The sequence below is a fragment of the Ictalurus punctatus genome, chromosome 19 (assembly GCF_001660625.3).
Source record: "Ictalurus punctatus breed USDA103 chromosome 19, Coco_2.0, whole genome shotgun sequence".
Taxonomy (NCBI): Eukaryota; Metazoa; Chordata; class Actinopteri; order Siluriformes; family Ictaluridae; genus Ictalurus; species Ictalurus punctatus.
The window spans coordinates 1,002,433-1,024,127 of record NC_030434.2 but is presented as its reverse complement, the minus strand read 5'-3'; the positions used below and the strand labels follow the sequence as shown (position 1 = coordinate 1,024,127).

The 21,695-nt window shown below is 37.9% G+C and overlaps 1 protein-coding gene across 2 annotated transcripts in view; it reads right to left on the bottom strand.

Moving 5' to 3' along the window:
• Positions 1–20,933, bottom strand: part of cacna1c (calcium channel, voltage-dependent, L type, alpha 1C subunit) — a 317,859-nt gene extending 296,926 nt beyond the window's left edge. For both annotated transcript variants that reach the window (XM_017494341.3, XM_047162132.2), the window contains exons 1-3: positions 20,793–20,933; positions 20,613–20,655; positions 20,346–20,440 (exon numbers count right to left, since the gene is read on the bottom strand). In XM_017494341.3, the coding sequence (XP_017349830.1) occupies positions 20,346–20,440; positions 20,613–20,655; positions 20,793–20,889 (235 nt within the window). In that variant the 5' untranslated portion in view covers positions 20,890–20,933. The remainder of the gene's footprint in view (positions 1–20,345; positions 20,441–20,612; positions 20,656–20,792) is intronic.
• Positions 20,934–21,695: the final 762 nt, after the last annotated feature.

Genomic DNA, 21,695 nt, shown 5'->3' with positions numbered 1-21,695 from the left:
TTCTTGATGAGAGAGGTCAGAGGAGAATGGCCATTCTGGTTCAAGCTGACAGTAAGGCTGTTTACAACTGTGGTGGGCAGGAAAGCATTTCATAACACACAACATGCTGAAGCTTAAGGTGGATGGGCTACAACAGCAGAAGACTACTATCAGTCTACTACTGTCAAAAACAGGGATCTGAGGCTAGGCTCACGTAAACTGGACAGTTGAAGATTGGAAAATGACCAAGTGATGTTTTTTCCCCCCAGTCTACAACTCTATAGACCATTGTGCATGTTGTGCTGCTCAGGATGGTTTGGTGGTAAGTAAAATAAATAAATAAATAAATAAAAATAAAGTATTAAAAAGGAGTTGTCATGCAGAGAGTGGGAAGATTTCTGCACAAAAGTGGTGTGATATGAATTTCATAGTGTAAGATTTTTTGGGAGTGGGCCACTTGCTCCATATTGCTAAACACAACCGGATCAATCACTGTATCAGTGCAGCAAAGTGGAATAAAATATTGGCAAAAAACCTCCATATAAAAACGGTAATGATCTGAATGAGCTTTTCTCAGCCAGTTCAGGAAACTCCCTCTAGAGCCAGGCATGTACAATTTATAGAGTTTGAGAATAAGGAGACCGTGTTATATATTACATTATATTGTATTATATTATACTTCCTTATACTTCGAGTATTCACCTCCTAGGAATTGATTTTATGCTGTATTTTATTTTAAAAAATTTAAATAAAATTTTTACCCTACCAGAATAAAATGCAATTAAATTTAGATCATTTAAACATTAAAATTATTTTCAACAATAATCTAAAAATGTTTCAATTGATAAGAATTCACCACCTTTCTTTTAAACTATCTAAATTAGGACTAGTATTTAATTTTTTGGGGCACTCACACTAAATATGTTAAAACCAGATGTTAGGAGGAAAAAATGGAGAAGAATATTAAAACATCAGCAAAGCTTTGCACCTTCTCAGGAGCACTATGAAATCTATCCATCCATTTTCCAGATCACTTATCCTGCACAGGGTCATGGGGGAGCCTTGGGGCACAAGGTGGGGAACATCCTGAACCTGATGCCAGCCTATCGCAGGGCACAACCGCACTCACACACTACAGACAATTTGGAAGTGCCAATCAGCCTACAATGTATGTCTTTGTCATGGGGGAGGAAATTGAATACCCATCAAGCACGGGAGAACATGTGTGATCGCTGTTTAATTTCCTAAAAGTTGTGATAAAGTGAAATTCGGTAGAATTACATTACAATCGGGACCAAAGTCCTATCTACACTTAATGAAAAGGTGTGAAACCACATGACTGCAGAGACAATGGACTGATTAATATCAGAGGAGGAGACTATGGCTTACACCCAGCCCTAAGACAATGTTTGATTTGAGAAAACATTTTGGGGTTGGACTAGCCAGAAAACCCAATGACACCAACCTCTCTGGGAGTCAAGTCATCAGAAAGATCTCCAAAACATTGTGAGGAGAGAGGAGATCACACTTATTCTGAGACTCTACATCAAGACTGGTTCCTGCAAAGCCTCCAGTGACAACCTTTGCATTGCCAGGAACCACCGCACTTTTGCAACCCACCTACAAGATTCCATCAGATATGTCTTCACTCCATTCACCATCCAAAATTGGTTTCCCAAGACACCACTCCAGACTGACCAAACGTTTGACGAGTCCACATCGCTGGGAAACCCCTCCAGGCAATGACACAATAAGGCTCACAGTGGTGTTTGAAAGTTTCAGAACTATTTAGAATTTTCTATATTTTTTGTATAAATATCACATAAAACATCAGATTTTCACAAGTCCTAAAATTAGACAAAGAGAACCCAATTAAACAAATGAGACAAATATATTATACTTGTTCATTTATTTATTGAGGAAAATGATCCAATATTACATATCTGTGAGTAGTAAAAGTATGTGAACCTTTGCTTTCAGTATATGGTGTGACCCCCTTGTGCAGCAATAACTGCAACTAAACATTTCTGGTAACTGGATACATCTGGTAACATCTGGGATGTTGGTGGGTTTCCACACATGAACTGCTTGCTTCAGGTCCTTCAACAACATTTCTATTGGATTATGGTCAGGACATTGACTTGGCCATTCCAAAATTAACTTTATTCTTCTTTAACCATTCTTTGGTAAAACGACTTGCCATGCCGCATGACTCACTTTCTCTTGAGATTTAGTTTATGGACAGATGTCCTGACATTTACCTTTAGAATTTGCTGATATAATTCAGAATTCATTGCTCCATCAATGATGACAAACCATGATACTACCACCACCATGGTTCACAGATGGGATAAAGTGCTGGAATGCAGTGTTTTCCTTTTTCCAAATATAACTCTTCTCATTTAAACCAAAAAAATTCTATTTTGGTCTCATCCATTCACAAAATATTTTTTCCAATAGACTTCTGGATCGTCCACGTGATCTTTAGCAAATTGCATAAGGGCAGCAATGTTCTTTTTGGAGAGTAGTGGCTTTCTCCTTGCAATCCTGCCATGCACACCTTTGTTGTTCAGTGTTCAGCTGATGGTGGAATCATGACCATTAACATTAGGCAATGTGAGAGAGGCCTTTAGTTGCTTAGAAGTTACCCTACGTCCCTTTGTGACTTTGCGGACTATTACACATCTTGCTCTAGGAGTGAGCAATGGTCTTGAATTTCCTCCATTTACACACATCTGTCTGACTGTGCATTGGTGGAGTCCAAACCTTTTAGTAACTTTTGTAACTTTTTCCAGCCTGATGAGTAGCAACAACTCTTTTACTAAGGTCCTCAGAAATCTCTATTGATTGTGCCATGATGCACATCCACAAAAATATGTTGTGAAGATCTTGATAGAGCCCTGTTCTTTGAATAAAACAGGGCTCTCACTTACACTTGATTGTCATCCCATTGATTGAAAACACCTGATTCTAATTTCAGCTTCAAATAAACTGCTAAACTTAGAGTTTCACATCATTTTGCCACTAACTGACATTTAATATTGAATCATTTCCCTCAATAAATAATCAACCAAGTAGAGCTGTAACTAATGATTATTTTCATAATCGATTAGTTGGACGATTATTTTCTTGATTAATCGGATGGGGACAAACTTACAGTACCATTTTTTTCCCGTTTATTTTAAATAAAATCCACAGACTGAGTGTTACAAATATAAACATCAGATTAAAACTTTTCACAACTGTTTGTCCAATTGTATAAAACTGAAAAGAACCCAATACACACAGACACATACCAGAATATGTATTATGAATTTTATTATTTATTAATTTATACACACACACACGCACACACACACACACACACACACACACACACACACACACACACACACACACATATATATATATATATATATATATAACTTTTTATGGATGCACAAAAAGCACTGAATTAAACTACGGTCCTAAATTAATAATAAAAACTCCCTTTCACTGCACCTTATGGTTTCTGTTACTCACTGCTTTTAGGCATATTGTTTCACTTTTGTTCATAATGTTTTAATTAAACATTACAGGTCTTACTCGCGCTACACTGTGTATCCCCACATCTGCAGTGCAAAACACGGCCTCACTACGAACACATCACTTCCGTTATAATAAACAACAGAAGTTACACTGATACAGCATATAATGACAATAAACTTAAATTAAACCTTTTAAGCAACTCGCGACAGCATCACTGTCATGCTCATACTGTACAAACTCCGCTTTCTAAAGTTTGATCTTCACCACGGTGCTTCCCTGCCTTAGAGGACTTTGAGGTTGCACACTTTCTTCCTCAGTCACGTGGCGATTTCACCTCCATCTGATGGTGACTGAGGTCATGATGGGAGTGAAAGGTGACGTTGACAAACAGTAAACTGAGGAAAGTTATTGTCGGTGACTCTGGCTAGGGGCATCGCATTACGTGCGCTTGACTAGGAAGCGGCTTATACTTCGCGTTATATTTGAGATGATATTACATTTCTAAAATCCACACACTAGACGGTAGAGTAAATAGTGCATAGTGTAAGTACGTTAGTACGTGTTAGTACATCATTTGGGACACAGCTTTAGTATTTACTCTCCGAAGCGTGTTTTCGGGAGACAAGTAACATAATGAGTAAATCTCCCCCATGCCGCGCGTAGACCAACTAATCAATAACGAGATTCGTTGACTGATTTTCATAATCAATTCTTATCGATTTTATCAATTAGTTGTTGCAGCTCTAGTATGTGTGTGTCTGTATGTATATATATGTGTGTGTGTGTGTCTAGTGAGATAAAAACGCTGAAGAGTAAAGGAAAAGGAAACAGAAAAATAAACAGAAGCCTGCCTCCCATCTCCAAACTTTTCCATGAACCCGTAAGAGTGTCAAACTAATGCCGAAACCCGGGAAATTGAGGTCGATCCCCCTTTAAGCTGAGCACGGACCAGGAGCCAGGTCCTTCTCCAACCACAGACAGAGCATCAATTGATTAATTGGAGGGTGGAGTGAGTATTAATGCTGAGGCTGCACCTGTGGGTGAGACTCCTAATGAGTTTTCTTTGTTTCAGTGAGTCGCAGCAATGAGATAAAGAGGGCGAGAAAAGAGCCACAGGGGAGCGAGATAAGATATAGGGAACTTGCCCTGCATCCCAATTGAACTATTATCCATACTAAATTGTATCTGAGATGAGAATTAGTATGTCCCAAATCAAAATATGTTGAAACGAGTATCCCAAAGGTACCCGGATGGTCTACTATTTCCGTTAAATTTTCAAAACGTGGATCTGTGGACACTTTTTCAGCTAATATAGCCCACAACTCCCTGTGTGAGTTTTATTATGGTTTACTTTGCTGAATTCAAGGATGCGTTTTAGAGAGGTATAAATGAAATGTGGAAAAAAAAATCAAAGGAATGATAAATTAAAGTATATAGTATAAATTATATAAGGAATAATGAATGAAGAAAATCTGAAATGCAGTGAGTTTATTTACGATGACAGTGTTCTCTCCAGGTATGTACACTTTCTTCACATAAAGTATGCCATTCCCCCATTCATTTGACATGTTGTTGCTAGTTGATTGGCATGTTATTCCAGGTGATTCCAGGCATGGTGCTAGGTGGTGGCTATCCCAGGGGATTTCTAGCTTGTTGCAATGTGGTTGATATGATATTCTAGGTGGTTGCTACGATGTTGCTAGCTGATTGCTATTATAATTACAGATTGTTGCTAAGTTGTCAGGAGATGTTTGTGGTATTCCAGGTGGTTCCTAGGGTGTAGGTAGGCAGGGCAATCCATTTTTTTATTATTTTATCCATTTTTTATTTTCAGTGTATCTGAATTGACATAGGTTTAAATATTAATAGTGTGAAGGCCAAACCTCCCTGAACATGTTCAATTCAAATGGTTGCTATGCAGAAACCACTGAATCACAATGCAACACACTATTCTTGATCAGACTGAGCAATCTGGAATTGGCCTACTTAAGAAATTGAATGACTGTGCAGCTTAAGCAAGTTCCTGGTGTTGCAAAGAGGTTGCTATGGCATTGTTAGGTGGTCGCTGTGGTAGTGCAGGTGGTTGCTAAATTATTACTAGGTGGTTGCTAAAGTGTTTCAGCTCAATCAGACTTATGAGAAACTCCTAAGAAAAAAGATATTTGGACTTAACCCTGGCTCCTACCGTTGATCATGCTTCAACCTTTGGAAACAACCTCAGAATCTAGTCCTAAATAGGCCTTTCAAGTTTTGTGTGAACCCGTCAAATATATTATGTTTTATAGCTGTTAGAGTAAATACAATGCTTTATTGGCAGGCGGCAGTCATCTTCTCTATAAATGTCAACATTTTTTTTTTTATAATACTTGACGGTGAGACTCTTATGAGAAATTTAACACCAGATTCTTGGAAATAGGCCAACAATCCTAGGACTACTATAGAAAAGTTTGTTTTGCATGTTATGCAAATTATTATAAATTTTTGTGGGTGGGGCCTAATGGTAGAAAAATAAATTTTCATGGCATAAGCCAAAGAATCAGTGATGTACTTGTTTTTATGTGGAAAAACATGAATAGCAAACCCCCTACCACACCAGGTTTTATTAATATTATGCGAATTAGTGAGCGGAACTTAATGACGCAAATTGGTTCAGAAATAGCTAACCAAAATATAACAAAAATATTTCTAATCCTAATACTGTAGCAAAATTAACTAGGAATAAGACCACCACAGAAACATGCACACCTTCATAGGTAGTAGTGATGCCTTTCAGTGTCAACTAAATTTTTTCAATGGCAAAATTAAAGATATCAGGCAAAAAATTCAGACTATAAATTTAAAACCAGACAATTCTATAACTAAACCTGTAGATAATAATATAACCATATCAGATCAGACGGTTTTACTCCCCTTCCAGAATGAATTTCACTAATTTCCTCAGAAAAATCATCAACTTGTATACTAGACCCCTTACCTAGATGTTTCCTCAAACAGATTATTCCAGAGGCAATCAAACCTCTGCTAAAAAGAACCAATTCTTCCCTTAGCACTGGCTATATACCTAAATCATTTAAACTAGCAGTTATCAAACCCCTGATTAAAAAATCTGACCTTGACCCCTGTCCATTGTCCAGCTATAAGCCAATATCAAATCTCTCCTTTATCTCTAAGATCCTAGAAAAGGTTGTAGCACAGCAATTATGCTCGTACCTACATACGAATAAGGTGAAATGTATCAGTCAAGATTTGGGCCTCATCATAGCACAGAGACAGCACTGGTTAAATTGGTAAATGACGTACTACTGGCCTCTGATCAGGGTTGTGTCTCCTTGCTTGTGTTGCTTGACCTTAGTGCAGTTTTTGATACAACTGATCAAACTATTCTTCTTGATAGACTAGAAAATGTTGTTGGAGTTAAGGCTCAGATTTTATCTGACTAATCGTTATCAGTTCGTAGATGTAAATGGTGACTTCTCTATGCATACTTAGGTAAAGTTGTGTTCAGCAAGGTTCTGTTTTAGGCCCACTGCTTTTTTCTTTATATATTCAAAGCCAGATAACAGAAAACAACTTAGTAAAGTTGAGGAATGTGTAAAGGACATTAGACACTGGATGCTTATTAACTTCCTTTTACTTAATTCTGGCAAGACAGAAGTACTCATACTAGGACCACATACAGTTAGAAGTAAGTTTTCTGATCACACAGTAACTCTGGATGACCTTTCTCTTTCATCATGTGCAGAAATAAAAGACCTTGGGGTGATTATTGACTCCAGTCTTTCATTTGATGCTCATGTAGATAATATTACTAGGATAGCCTTCTTTCATCTCAGAAATATTGCTGAGATGAGAAATATATTGTCACTACATGATGCAGAAATATTAGTTCATGCTTTCATCACCTCTAGACTAGATTACTGTAATGCCTTACTGTCTGGATGTTCCAGTAGGAGCATAACAAATTTCAGTTAGTCCAGAATGCAGCTGCTAGAGTCCTAACTAGAACCAGAAGATACGACCACATCACCCCTATCTTATCAACACTGTAAAATTTTGCATTGATTATAAAATACTTCTATAAAGCACTGAATGGTCTCGCACCACATTACCTGAGCGAACTTTTGGTCTTTTATGAGCCGCCATGCCTACTTCGATCAAAAGATGCAGGTTATTTGTTGGTATCCCAAATAGTGAAGACAGGGGGCAGAGCTTTCTCTTACAAATCCCCACAGCCTCCCAATTTACTCACGTTGTTTAGTCAAGCCTTTTGTGAATAGTTTTTTTTTTCTTAGATAAAAGATCAGATCTAGAGGGTTAACAAGCATAGAGTGTTGTAGTGAACTGGGATGTTTGGATGCTGTTCTCCCAATCACCCACCCACCACCCTCTCATGTGTTCACCCAGGTTTGTTGTTGGTGGAGTGGCTAGCTGCTTTATGTTCCAAGGAGCCCTCATGTCTGTGTTACCTTCTGGCTCTCCCTTTTAGTTATGCTGCTACAGCTAGTCTTGCTGGAGTCCCTGCATTCACTTTGCACACAAAGTAAATTGTCCTTAATCATTACATGACAATTAGCATACTTAAGAATCTCAATCTCTCTCTCTCTCTCTCTCTCTCTCTCTCTCTCTCTCCACATGATACTCCTGAAATATCAGTTATCCTGACCTCTTCTGTTCTCCAGACCTGCCTGATTCATCCTGATGCCTTACTTCTGGTTGAGTTCACATCACTTGGAAATCACTTGTTGCTGCTGAGGATGGCCTCACATGGACCGAGATTACTGTGATGGTACCACTTAAAAACCATAAGATGGCTTTGGATTGCAACTGATATGAACAGTTCTGCTATGATGTCTTAGTAGTACAATTACTATGATAGTTTCAGGACTGCAATTACCACAAACAGTTTTGCAGTCAAGTCTCCATCAGTGAACCCTTGATAACTTCAACAAAACAGACTTCATGTGAAAATTATAATGAATTTCCTGGTTATACAGTTGCACTTTTTGACCATGTAATACACAGTTACAGAAGGAAATTGAGGATGGGTTCCCTTTTGAGGCTGGCTCCTCTCAAATTCTCTTTCTCGTATCTTCTCAGGGAGTTTTTCCTTGCCACTGTCACCTCTGGCTTGCTCATTAGGGATAAGTTTATAGATTTATAAATTTAAAACTTATATCCTAAATGTATATATTTCTGTAAAGCTGATTTTGTTACAATATCCATTTTAAAAGCTTTATACAAATAAAAATGAATTTAATTGTAATAGACAAGGAATCAAAGAAAAGAATTTTGTCTCTATGCCTCAATGTTCTCAAAATATGAGTTAAAAGGTAAAATGATAGGTATTTGCAATGACATTCCAGGTGGTTGCTAAAATATTGTTAGGTGGTTGCTAAGGTATTTGAGGTGGTTGCAAGGGTGTCACGTGGTGGTTGCTAGAGTGTTGCTAAGTGGTTGCAAAGATATATCAGGTGGTTGCGAGGGACTTATTAGGTGGTGGATATGATATCCCAGGTGTTTGCAAGGGTGTGGCTAGGTGGTTGCTATGTTACTGAAGGAGGCTGCAAGGGTGTCTCTATGTGGTTGCTAGGGTGTTGCTAGGTGGTTGATATGTCATCCCAGGAGGTTGCTAAATTGTTGCTCGGTAATTGCTCTGTTGTTGTTGTTTTTAATTTTATCCTAGATGGTTGCTATGGTGTTACTAAGTGGTTGGAATTCTATTTCACATGGTTGCTAATATATTTGCTAGGTGGTTGCTGTGACATTCCAGGCAGTTGCTCGGTGTTTGCTATGTTACCCCAGGTGGCTGCTGAGGTGTTGCTAGGTTGTTGTTATACTATCCCAGGTGGTAGCTAGGGTAATCCAGATGATTGCCATCGTATTAGAGGTGCTAGGGTGTTAGCACGTGGTTGCTATGTTATCCCAGGTGATTGCTAGGGTGTTGACCACAATGAGAGAATGGCTGAAATCTGTCGTCATCATCTCTCATTGCAACGTTGCATGTGTGTTTGTCTTTCATTTTTTTCATGCAAGTACTTTTTCCTTTTTTTCCTTTTAACAAACAGCAAAACCGCTGCTTGTTGGACAGATGGACATCTGCGAATTACAAAGCCAACTGAACTCCATCAGGAAGTATATCAGTGCACATGTGAATACATGCACTTATACTGTATGTCTATTCTTGGTTTGAGCCCTGGGTTTTGCCTGTGAAGACTGCATTTATAGCGGGGGAAATAAGTATTGGACGCATCAACATTATTTTCAGTAAATATATTTCCAATTAGGTTATTCACATGAAATTTTCACCAGCCATCAGCATTAACTCAAGAAATTTGCAAATATAAAGAATTCACAACATTAAAGTCCATAAATAAAGTTATGTGTAATGAAGCAGAATGACACAGGAAAAAAGTATTGAACACTCTAACTGAAATTTATTTAATACTTAGTGGAGAAGTCTTTGTTTCTAATGACAGCTTCAAGACGCTTCCTGTATGAAGAAATTAATGTTTGCAGTATTCAGGTGTGATTTTGGTCCATTCTTCTAAACATATTGTCTTTAAATCTTGTTCAATTGGATTCAAGTCAGGTGATTGACTGGGACATTCTAACACCTTGATTTATTTCTCTGAAACCAATTGAGAGTTTCCTTTGCTGTATGCTTTGGATCGTTGTTCTGCTGGTAGGTCCAGTCACGTCTGATCTTCAGCATCCTGGTGGATGGCAACAGATTCTTCAAGAATCTCCCGATAAAGGGCCAGTCATCATTCCTTCAATTATATTAAGTCTGCCAGTACCATGTGATGAAAAACAGCCTCACACCATGATGCTTCCTCCTCCAAACTTCACTGTTGGTATAGTGTTTTTAGGAAGATGTGCAGTGCCATTTCTTCTCCAAACATGGTGTGTAGTATGACAGCTAAAAAGTTCAATTTTGCTCTCGTCTGACCAGACTACACTCTCCCAGTATTTCATAGGGTTGTCCAGATGAGTTGTAGCAAACTTTAAACGAGCTTCGACATGCCTTTTCTTTAGTAATGGAGTCTTGTGGGGTGAGCGTGAGCAGTGGAGTGCATTGCCTATTGTTTTCTCTGTGACGATGGCACCTGCTGCCTCCAAGTGTTTCTGGAGCTCTTTCCGAGTGGTCCTTGGCTCTTGGGCTACTCTTCTGACTATTCTTCTGACTCCCTGGTCAGAAATCCTGTGAGGAGCTCCTGTGCATGGCCGGTTGATGACGGAGTGATGTTGCTTCCACTTGTGGATAATGGCCCCAATGGTGCTTACTAGAAGATTCAGAAGTTTTGAAATACATCAGTATCCGATTCCATCAATATGTTTTGCAACAATAAGGTTCTGAAGGTCTTGGGAGAGCTCTTTGCTTTTACCCATCATGAGATGTTTCTTGTGTGACACCTTGATAATGAAAAGCCTTTTTATAGACCATCAACTAACTAACCCAGCTGATATTAATTTGCACAGATAAGAAGTATAATTACTTTCTAACTACTTACGGATTTCAGCTGGTTCCTTACTTTACCTTGCCTTGGAGAACTGCTTTTCTTAACGTGTTCAATACTTTTTTTCCTGTGTCATTCCACTTTATTACACACAACTTTATTTATGGACTTTAATGTTGTGAATTCTTTATATTTCCATATTGTGAATTCTTTCCATCCATCCATCCATCTTTTACCGCTTACTCCTTCTTCAGGGTTGCGGGGGAACCTGGAGCCTATCCCAGGGAGCATCGGGCACAAGGTGGGGTACACCCTGGACAGGGTGCCAGTCCATCGCAGGGCACAATCATTGTGAATTCTTTGAATTTCCATATTTCAATTGATGTCCGGTGAAAATCTCATGTGAATAACCTCATTGGAAACACATTTACTGAAAATAATGTTGACACATTCAATACTTATTTCCACCACTGTATAGTTAAAACGTATAAACCAACATAAAGACCAGAGAACTGCCTATGGGAGAAAAGCAAGCCAATGCACATACATTGGGCATACCCAATACAACAAAGATAGAAACCACTGGTGTTGTAACAACCAGAAAGGGAACAGGTTGTTGCTCAGTGATTACTAGAGTAGTTCAGGTGGTTGCTAGGTGGTTGCTATCTTATCCCAGATGGGATAATTCAACACTAGGGATTTAACTGTGTGGTTACTATGTTTTCCTAGCTGGCTGCTAAGGTATTGCAGGTGGTTGATAGGGTGTTAATAGGTGGTTGCTATGTTATCGCATGTGGTAGCTAGGGTGTCCGTAGGCGATTACTATGGTAATCCAAGTGGTTTCTAGGGTGTTGCTAGGTGGTTGCCATGGTATTCCAGGTGGTTGCTAGGGTGTTAGTGAGTGGTAGCTATGTTATCCCAGTTTTGTGATGGATTGCTTATGTTAACCAAAATGTTTGCTGAAAGATGATTGGCAGATGGTGGCCATGTTTTATAAGCAAACAGGTCAATATTAAAACATCACTTACAAATTAGCATAAAGGTGCAGAATAAAAAAATCACCTATATTGGACTTAAGGTTCCTTGTTGGTAAATGCACCCAAAACTCAGCCCTGAAGGGGCATTAGAAAGTCTGTGCAAATAACATGAGTTTGAGTGAATTAGTTTCCTCTGTTTAGGATTGATTGGCAGGTGGTGGCCATATTGTTCAGAAATCTCAAAATCTTTTTGAAAATTATTGATTGCCAAACTCTCCAGAGCCATTTGACACCAATTTTGTGAAGATAGGGTTATCCTAGAACAAAAACCTCTGACTAATTCCCAAAAGTAGATGTCTTATATTATACTAAAAATCTAAGTGGGCAGAGCTAAATGCTCTAAATTGCAAATTGGTTCAGAATTAGCCAAGGAATCAGAGCAAAGATTAACTTTGTCTCTAGGCCTGACAGTGCTCGATATACGGGCTGAAACAGTAAAATGGTGCACTATAACGCCACCATTAGGCAATCGGGGTCATTTCATCTTCTATGATTGTGCCGAATTTCATCGACCTACAGTCCCCTCCAAAAGTACTGGAATGGCAATGCTAATTCTTTTTGCTATACACTGAACACAAACACAGCGCTCAAACCAAGACTAGACTTTCAGAGCTATTAATCGTTTAAACAATAAATCTAACTGGACACACCTGGGCAACAAGAAACACAGCTCAGTCACGTGTTCCAATATTTTTGATCAGTTTTGATCACAAAGTGCTATGTTCCAAGTTGTGTGACACATCGAGATGTAAATATCAGGAAATGAAAGTTGAAAATGTGATCTATTGTCTAATACTCATCTTTGGATCTCAAATGTTTTCAATGTATAAAAAATAACAAAGAACTGGCCCTGCTGTTCCAATGCATTCAGAGGGGACTATATGTGTGGTCACATTGATAATTAATGTGTTTTTTTCCCACAAGAATAAAACAATAAGTAGAATCAGTGACCCAGTTTCTTTTGCTGTTGTTGAGAAAGGGAAATTTCAGTCACCTTACTGTATTACACACTTTACTTTTGAGGTACTGTAGTTAGTCAAGCAGGAGGATACACCATTTGTGCTTCATTTGCAGCAGAAGATGGCAGCACAAGACCACAAATCTCACATCAAACACTGGTCATAATGTCGGTTATGGTTTTCTTGCATAACTGCAGAGAACTTGTAACAGACTGCAACCACTTCTCCATATTTAATCATTGTCTCCTGAATTACAGGTTAGTTAAGAGGAAATCCTTACATAACTGTTAGGTGCAGTAATTTAATGATACTCGAAACAGTACATTAAAATACAAAGGTCAATAAAAGTAATTTTGTTGCACTTGAGGGAAATAGGATTAGCATGGTACCTAATAATGGTAATCACAGTGTCACATGTAGTTTTTCACCAAACTAGCTTAATAGGCACGTCATGTTTTGTTTACTCTAGTTTTGAATGTGAGGCAACATGGTTAACTGTTACTGCATAATTAAGCACAATCTCAGTTTAGAATGTTCTTTTGTAAAAAATGAATGAATGAATGAATGAATTAATTAATCTCCTCATAATGGGATAGTATGACAGTTAATTACACTATAACAAAAAAGTATGTTTTAAAGAATAAATGGTACTAGATTAACATTGTAAATGAATTAATTGGTGTTTACTGAAAGGATTTCTGAACTGAATGTATTCTTGTATTTTATTTTCATATATTCCAATGCCTTAAAGCATATATCAATGTTATCTTGACTGACTCAGAGCACTGAAAATACAGTAACCTCAAAGAAAGGACACAACAGATATTATTGTAGAAAAAAAGCTTAATAAACTATAACTGCAGAGAAACAGACTCCAACCACGTTTCCATGCTTAATCAATGTGACCTCTGAAAACAGACAAAGTTTTCGAAAAGAATGAGACCAGTGAAACACTCCCATTCTATTCCACATAGATAAACTTTGGAGTGTTGCTACTACACATAGCCACAATTTCAATCTTTTCCAAAATCACAAGCACCCTATTCCAATATTGGATTTACTCTGGTTGCTATGGTATCAAAATTGTTGCTAGGATGTTACTAGGTGGTTATTTGTCTTTCCAGCTGGTTGCTGTTACTAGTTGGTTGCTATGCTATTCAAGGTGGTGCACAGGGCATTACTAGGTGGTTGCTATGGTATTCCAGGTTACCCTAGAATGGTTTGTAGCACAGCAGCTATGCTCGTATCAACATAGGAATAACATTCATGAAATGTATCAGTCAGGATTTAGCCCTCGTCATAGCACAGAGACAGCGTGGGTAAAGTGGTAAATGACCTTCTTCTGGCCGCTGATCAGGGTTGTGTCTCCTTGCTTGTGTTGCTTGACCTTGCAGCTTTTGATACCATTGATCATACTATTCTCCTTGATAGACTAGAAAATGTTGGAGTTAAGGAAACGGCCACGCCTACTTTGATCAAAAGATGCAGGCTATTTGATGGTATATCGAATAGTGAAGACTACAGCAGGGGGGAGAGCTTTCTATTAAAAAGCCCCACAGTTATGAAACAGCCTTCCAATTAGTGTTCGGGACTCAGTCTCAGTCTTTAAGTCGAGGCTGAAAACATATTTGAGAATGTATGACTATTTGTGAAGGTAAATTTTAGAAGCCTTTTGTGAATATTTTTTTCTTATGTAAAGGAGCAGATCTAGAGGCTCACAGGCATAGAGTGTTGTGGTGAACTGGGATGTTTGGATGCTGTCTCACTCTTACACATTCACTCAAGTTTGTTGATGGTGGAGTGGCTGCCTGCTTTATGTCCCGGGGCGCCTTCATGTCTGTGTTACCTTCTGGCTCTCCTTTTTAGTTATGCTGTCATAGCTAGTCATACTGGAGTCCCTGCTTGCACTCACACAAAGTACATTGTCCATAATCATTACATGACAATTAGAATACTTAATAATCTGTGTTTCTCTCTCTCTCTCTCTACCTCTCGCGCTATACATGCTTCTCCTGAGATACAAGTGATCCTGACCCATTTTGCTCTCCATTCTGATGGTCGGAGTTCTCATCACTTGGAAATTACTCGCTGTTGCTAAGGATGGCCCCACATGGACAGCCTAAAGATGCATGAGATTACTGAGGATAGTACCACTCCGATATCACAAAGATAGCTTTAGGACTGCAATTCCCATGAACAGTTTTGCACTCAAGTCTCCATCAGTGAACAGTGCATAACCTCAACAAAACAGACTTCATGTTAAAACTATAATGAATTTCCAGATTACACAATGGCACTTTTTGACTATATAAGCACATAGTTATAGAAGGGATTTATTTATAATTGCAATATCCACTTTCAACTAGATGAGGATGGGTTCCCTTTTGAGTCTGCTTCCTCTCAAATTTTCTTCCTCATATCATCTCAGGGAGTTTTTCCTCACCACTTTCGCCTCTGGCTTGCTCATATGGGAAGCATTTAAAAACTAAACAATTTATATCCAGAATGTATATATTTCTGTAAAGTTGCCTTGTGATAATGTACATTGGTAAAAGTGCTATGAAAATAAAAATTTAATTGAATTGGTTGCTAGGGTGCTGCTAAATGGTTGCTATGTTATCTCACACGGTTGCTAGAGTATTGCTAGGTTGGTGATAAGGTATTTTTGGGAATTGCTAGGGTGCTGCTATGTGGTTGCTATATTATCCCCACTGGTTTCAAGAGTGTTGCTAAGTTCTTGCAGGTGGTTGCTAGGGTATTACTAGCTATTGCTACTGCCACTGCTATTTTATTCCAGGTGGTTGCTAGGGTCATGCTAGATGGTTGCTATGATATTTCAGGTGTTTGCTACAGTGTTTTTATGTGGTTGCCATGTAGTTGCTATTGTATTAAAGCTGGTGTTAGCACACTTCTGGAGAGTTACTATGGTAATCCAAGTGGTTACTATGCCATTGCTATGGTTTCCCAAATGGCTGCTATGGTATCAAACATGGTTGCTAGGGTGTTCCAACTGGGTGCTAGGGTGCTAGTGAGCAGAACAATGCTGTTTTATTTACCTTCAGTATATCTGAAACAAGACAGTTCCAACGTCACAGAAATCAAATCATGTGAAGGCAGGACCAACAAACCATTCCACAGGTATTTCTATGGTTATTTGCACTTTGCATTGCTATGTGGAAATCATAATTCTAATATTTTCCAAAAGCAGAAGCACACTATTGTTGTATAGGATCAACAATTGGGATACATTTACAATTTTAAAGCACTATATAAATAAAACTGAATTGAATTTACTTGAAAATATACATTATGCGTCACAGCTTTTCAGAATTATTACGTTAAAATATCACACTATTACGACAAAAAGACTGCGTTATTATGAGAAAAAGATTGCATTATTACATAAAAGAAGGAAGGATGTTAATATCACTAATACAAGGAATGAGGTGGCACATGTAACTATTTGATGTAGACAAATTGCACTCTCTCTTTATTTCCTAATTCTCAAATAAGGGTATAAAAAAAATCTGACACTTGCATATCAAACTAAGTGTAATATGAATCAAAATAGTAAAATTTTTACTTTTTTTTTTTTAAATAATGGCTCTATGAACTTGGCATATGGGAATATGTGCCCTTTAACTAATTGCTATGGACTTTTCTCCAGAGTTTTAAGGCATCATACATCTGGCACTCAGCTGTATGATATGTATTCTGATAGTCTGCTGCATTATAAGTGTCAGATATTTTTTAAGTATTTTTACTTTTTTTTTAAATTGTGAAACTTCTTGTATACAGTAACACTATGTTTAACCTATAATAAAGGTTAATGCGATTTTAGCTCTGTCTGCATCTGCCCAATCTTTTAACTATTAAAGCATTTAAAAATAAATATATAATTCATGAAAGGCAACATAGGTCATGAAATATAATGATTGAACTGAAATTATATTATAAGTTTTAAAGTTGATTGTGTTAGAATGAATTAATGAACAGTGAAACCGAAATTGACTCAATTCATGGATAAATATATGACCGAGGAATAAAATACATCTATAATATTGAGATGTTAATACACTTTTACATGCAGAATTAAAACTACTGCACAATTTATTCATTCAGCATGTTTCTTTTATTATTAGATATTTATTGCAAACAGACAGCCTCAGCTTCTTCTGAGGTCACTGACAGGAAGTGCAGTGGAAGAAGACTGGTGTGGACAACCTGTTCTCTTCAACTCTCTGCTTGATTTTCTGCATGTCAGCAACAATAATCAAAATGTACTGTTCTCATTTTAATTCAAGAATGAATTATCATACATCGTAGGTCTATAAATATACACACACAGAAATATAAATGAAAAGCTTACAAGTGTGCATATGCCCTGCAAAGATTACATACTAGCAATCTAAACTACTGTATCTTGAATATAATTAACTTTGTTTAGTATTTCCTATTATAAGATTACATTGAACCAAATATAAGTTATTAAACTTATTACTAGACATTTCATCTCATTTCAAGCCTCATTCATTTGGTTCTTTCTTTCTTTTAATATGGAAATTGAGACAGGGTATTTATCATCTCCGACACCTGAGCAAGGTCCACATCTCATTATCCAGCCACCATTGAGAGCATTCTCACTGAGAACATCACTGCCTGATATGTAATCTCCCACGCTGAGGACCGTGATGTCCTGCAGGAGATTTACACCAGGCAGTGCAGGACCCCCCCAACCCCAAAAACGGACCAATGTTCCAATGGCTGTTGTCTGGAAGGCACCTCCGCAAGCTCATGTTCAGGACTGAGAAGAAGGGGTTTCTTCCCCGAGGCCATCTGAACCCTGAACATTTTTCCAGCTCCCCTGAATATGACACTTAAATGAACACACACACACACACACACACACATTGAACCAGCACATAGCTTATACATGTTACACATGACGCATAAGCACAGGCAACTTTAGTGTACATACATACAAACATTTTAAATTTGTTGCAGATGAAGGGAAAGTTCTCCCCTCTGCAACTACCGCATTGAAGCTTTAGAACACAAAATACCAGGGGCTTTAAATCACACTGTCTTACGGACTTACAGCTTTGCTGTCAGCTACCGACAAACAGAATTCTTCCCATCAGAGATGCAAGAGCAAAGCCAACTGTCTATACTGACTGTAGAAATGAAGTAGCTACTAGAAAAACTGGCAATAGAAAAGGTATATGGACCATATGCTACGCATACCAGATGTGATGCAGGCAGTTAACATGGTGGGTTACCATGATGGGTTTGTAACCATAGATTTGTATGATGGCAACTATAAGAGAACAGATGGTTCCTCCAAATCCATATAAGTGAAGTGACGTATCAATTCAGTATCTTTCCATTCAAGTTAGCTTTAGCACCAAGGATTTTCACAAAATGTATGAGTGTTTCCCTAGATTCCCTGTAATGCATGTAGATAGACTGGCTGCTGTTTGGACAGTCCCAACAGCAAGTCACATGCACTGACTTGCAATCAACTGGTTCATATTGCAGTCAACTTTCAATATGAACCAATGGCAGATGCAGACATGAAGTGGCATTACTGCCCAATACTAGGTGTCAGATAAGTAAGCAAATTGCATACACTGCATTAGTTGGCATGCAGTGTCTGCCTTGGGGAGGAGAGCATTTCACAAAGATGTGGCCAAACCCAGCAATCCTTGATGCTGCAGTATAACAATAAACCAATAAACATCTGTCTATGCTTGCAAGCACAGAGAACGAATCTGAAATTCTGATCAATTTCTCATATTCAGCTTTTGAGCTCAAAACCAAATGTCTTCTGTGTATAACAAAAACAACTGGATTTCTCTGGAAATTTTTTAGATATCGAATGGCATACATTGGCTGATTAGTGCTTGTAGGATATCTACTTAACTAATTGCTTAGAGTTACTTCTTCAAAACGTAAACCATGACCTGTAGCAACAAGTTTTGGGCGTTGGTTCCATAATCAACAGCATTATTGATGTTTCTAGTGTACTAGCACTTGGGTAAAAGTGGTTGTTCATGAAATTCTGCGTTTTTCTTATAGGCAGAATGGCAGCTTGGTCCTTATTCTCTACATAGTTTACCACATATGGTGTGGTTAAAGACTGCACCACAAATCCAATGTGACAGGAAGTGTGAAGTGTGAGAAAAGAAATGGCATTAAACGTCAGTTGTAAAAAGATGGCTCCAATAGTATGTATGTGGAGCTTCATCTGCATGTGTGTTTGATTTATATGCTTGATTGTTTAGTCCTCTTTTTAAGTACCCTGCCTTTTTAAAAATATATAGAATGTAATTGAGCAATACAAAGCAAATACCTCCAGTTGTATCTACTGAACAGATCACTGTGCAGAAGAATTCTGATTATAAAACAGCATTGTTGAATGTTTGATTCTTACAGATTTTCATTTATTTAAAATTCATGGAAGGAGTCTCCAGTGTCAGCACTTTGTACCAATCAGAGGTAAAGCTGTAACTTCCCAACATGTTTTTTTCTTTTTTTTTTTTTTTTGAGTCTTCAGAACAGAAGGCTTTGGGTTTCTCTGTAACATGACAAGGGAAAAAATAAATTCTGGTGATGGAACGACTCTTTATAGCATTATAACCGGAACTAACTTGTTTTGTGGATGTTCCACGTCATTAAATGTAAATATAACCAATAAAAATGATGTCTTTCATTAATTAAAAATAAAATTAATTCTTGGTAAATTACTGTGCTTACCCTGTTGTAGATTATAACAGTGTTTTATAAGCCATCGTGTTTTATTCTTTACATAATGTATTTTCTGTGTTTTGAGTGATATAGATTAAAGCAAATTAACACAAAAAAGAGCCATAATATTTTCATATCATTAGTGACAGTCACAAAAACTAACAAACCATTAAGGACTTGCACAAGGGCAAAAATAAGGCATACGATAGCTGTGTTACATAACCTCATTTTTCTGATCATCGGCAACAGAGTGGCGCATTTGTAAACAAGGTTGGGTTCGAGTTAATAAATTAGTAAGTTTAGGCATGCTGTGATATCCAACAAAATCTCTCGTATTCCTTTTAGAATAAGTGTTTGCACAGCCACATATGACCAAAATAGTGCTCTCTCTGTTCTAAGTTTATCACACATCACACATTATCCTTGGATTTGTCTGTCGGCCCTGTGAAATTGTTTTTTTCTGTGGCTTGCTTCTACTAAACACTACTTCATCATCATAAAGCAGCTACTTACATATGGACAACCTGACTGAACCGATCAATAAGAACTTGTACTAACTGCACTGGGATCCTTTACTTTCCCTTCAGAATGTGCGATGTTAATATACGGAAGTTTATTTTATCAGAGTATAAACTTACCTTTAGTATGCTCTTCGGAGAAGATACGTTTCTTAAAAGGACACCAATCCGTTGTCCATGTTGATATGAAAAATTCCACAGTGCAAATAGTAATGCTATAAGTAATTGAATGAATAGTGGATGTAAGAGAACAGAAGTGGTTTGGAAGTGTGTGTCTGTGTGTGTGTCTGTGTGTGTGTGTGTGTGTGTGTTCCTGGAGACATCCAAGGCACAGCTCCTTTTATGGTGTAGAGTTATGTATGCGTGACTGAAGCCCTAAGTACTTACCATGAGTGTGTCCAGGCAGCATTGAACACGTAATCACACAACCCTGATAAAAATAACATACCTTCGCTTAAAATCAAGAATACATAAATGCTCAGTCACGCTTAAGCTGACATTGAAAAGAAATTAATGTGTACGTCTAAGATCTTTGTGGTCAATATATAAAGATATGGTATATGTTACCGTGGCACGCAGAAGTACTTGGCTTTCTGTGTTTGTGTATGATGTCTGACCTTGATGTCGCACACACGTATATCCTGGCCTTTTCTCGGACGTCCATTTCCCCATTTCTAGAATTCCGTCTCTGACTCTTCCTGCAAAAACTCATGCTTGATCCTCTGCCAGAAAAACATTGATAGGAAGATTTTTCAATGTGTTATTGGACCTTACATTCCATCCTACTTACTCACACTTTGTGTATGCACTTCAGTCTCTCTCTTTCTCATATACATACTGTATATAAAATGACAGAAATATCTTTACATGTATGTGAGAATTTCGCATACATACATACCACCATTTTTCTTTTATAATATATTAAGGAAAATTTAAGTAGTTCATTGTATGAAATTAATAAATTGAGAGTTTTCATTTGAAAACAGTTATAATAATAAAATAAATCCATGACAGGTTGGTGGTGCTGGGATTTGAACTCACTTCTGTCCACTTAATGAATTAAACTTTGGGAAATTGCTGGGGTATAAGCAGAATAACACACTCCAGACCATGCTGTTGTAAGAAAATAATCCACTCCAATTCAGAGTTCCCCCTCGTGCCACATTGAACCCCTCCTCCCATGTGCATTATTTTTGTATAACAGCACAGTCCGGTGTGTAATTTCTTACTTAATCAGACAGGCACAAGGTCAGGTGATTAACAATCAGAATATCACAAGTCAAGACAAAAATCACAACTGAGGTAAGCAATCACAAATCAAAACCATAAGCAGCAATCAGAATCAAGCCCCTACTGCCCCCCTAAAGGAGATCAGTCTGGGAGAAGGGTCCCAAACTGCCCCCAATAGGAGATCAGTCTGTGAGAATGGTCATTTGTGGTCTACCTCTGGGACGTGGTCCTGGTTTTCGG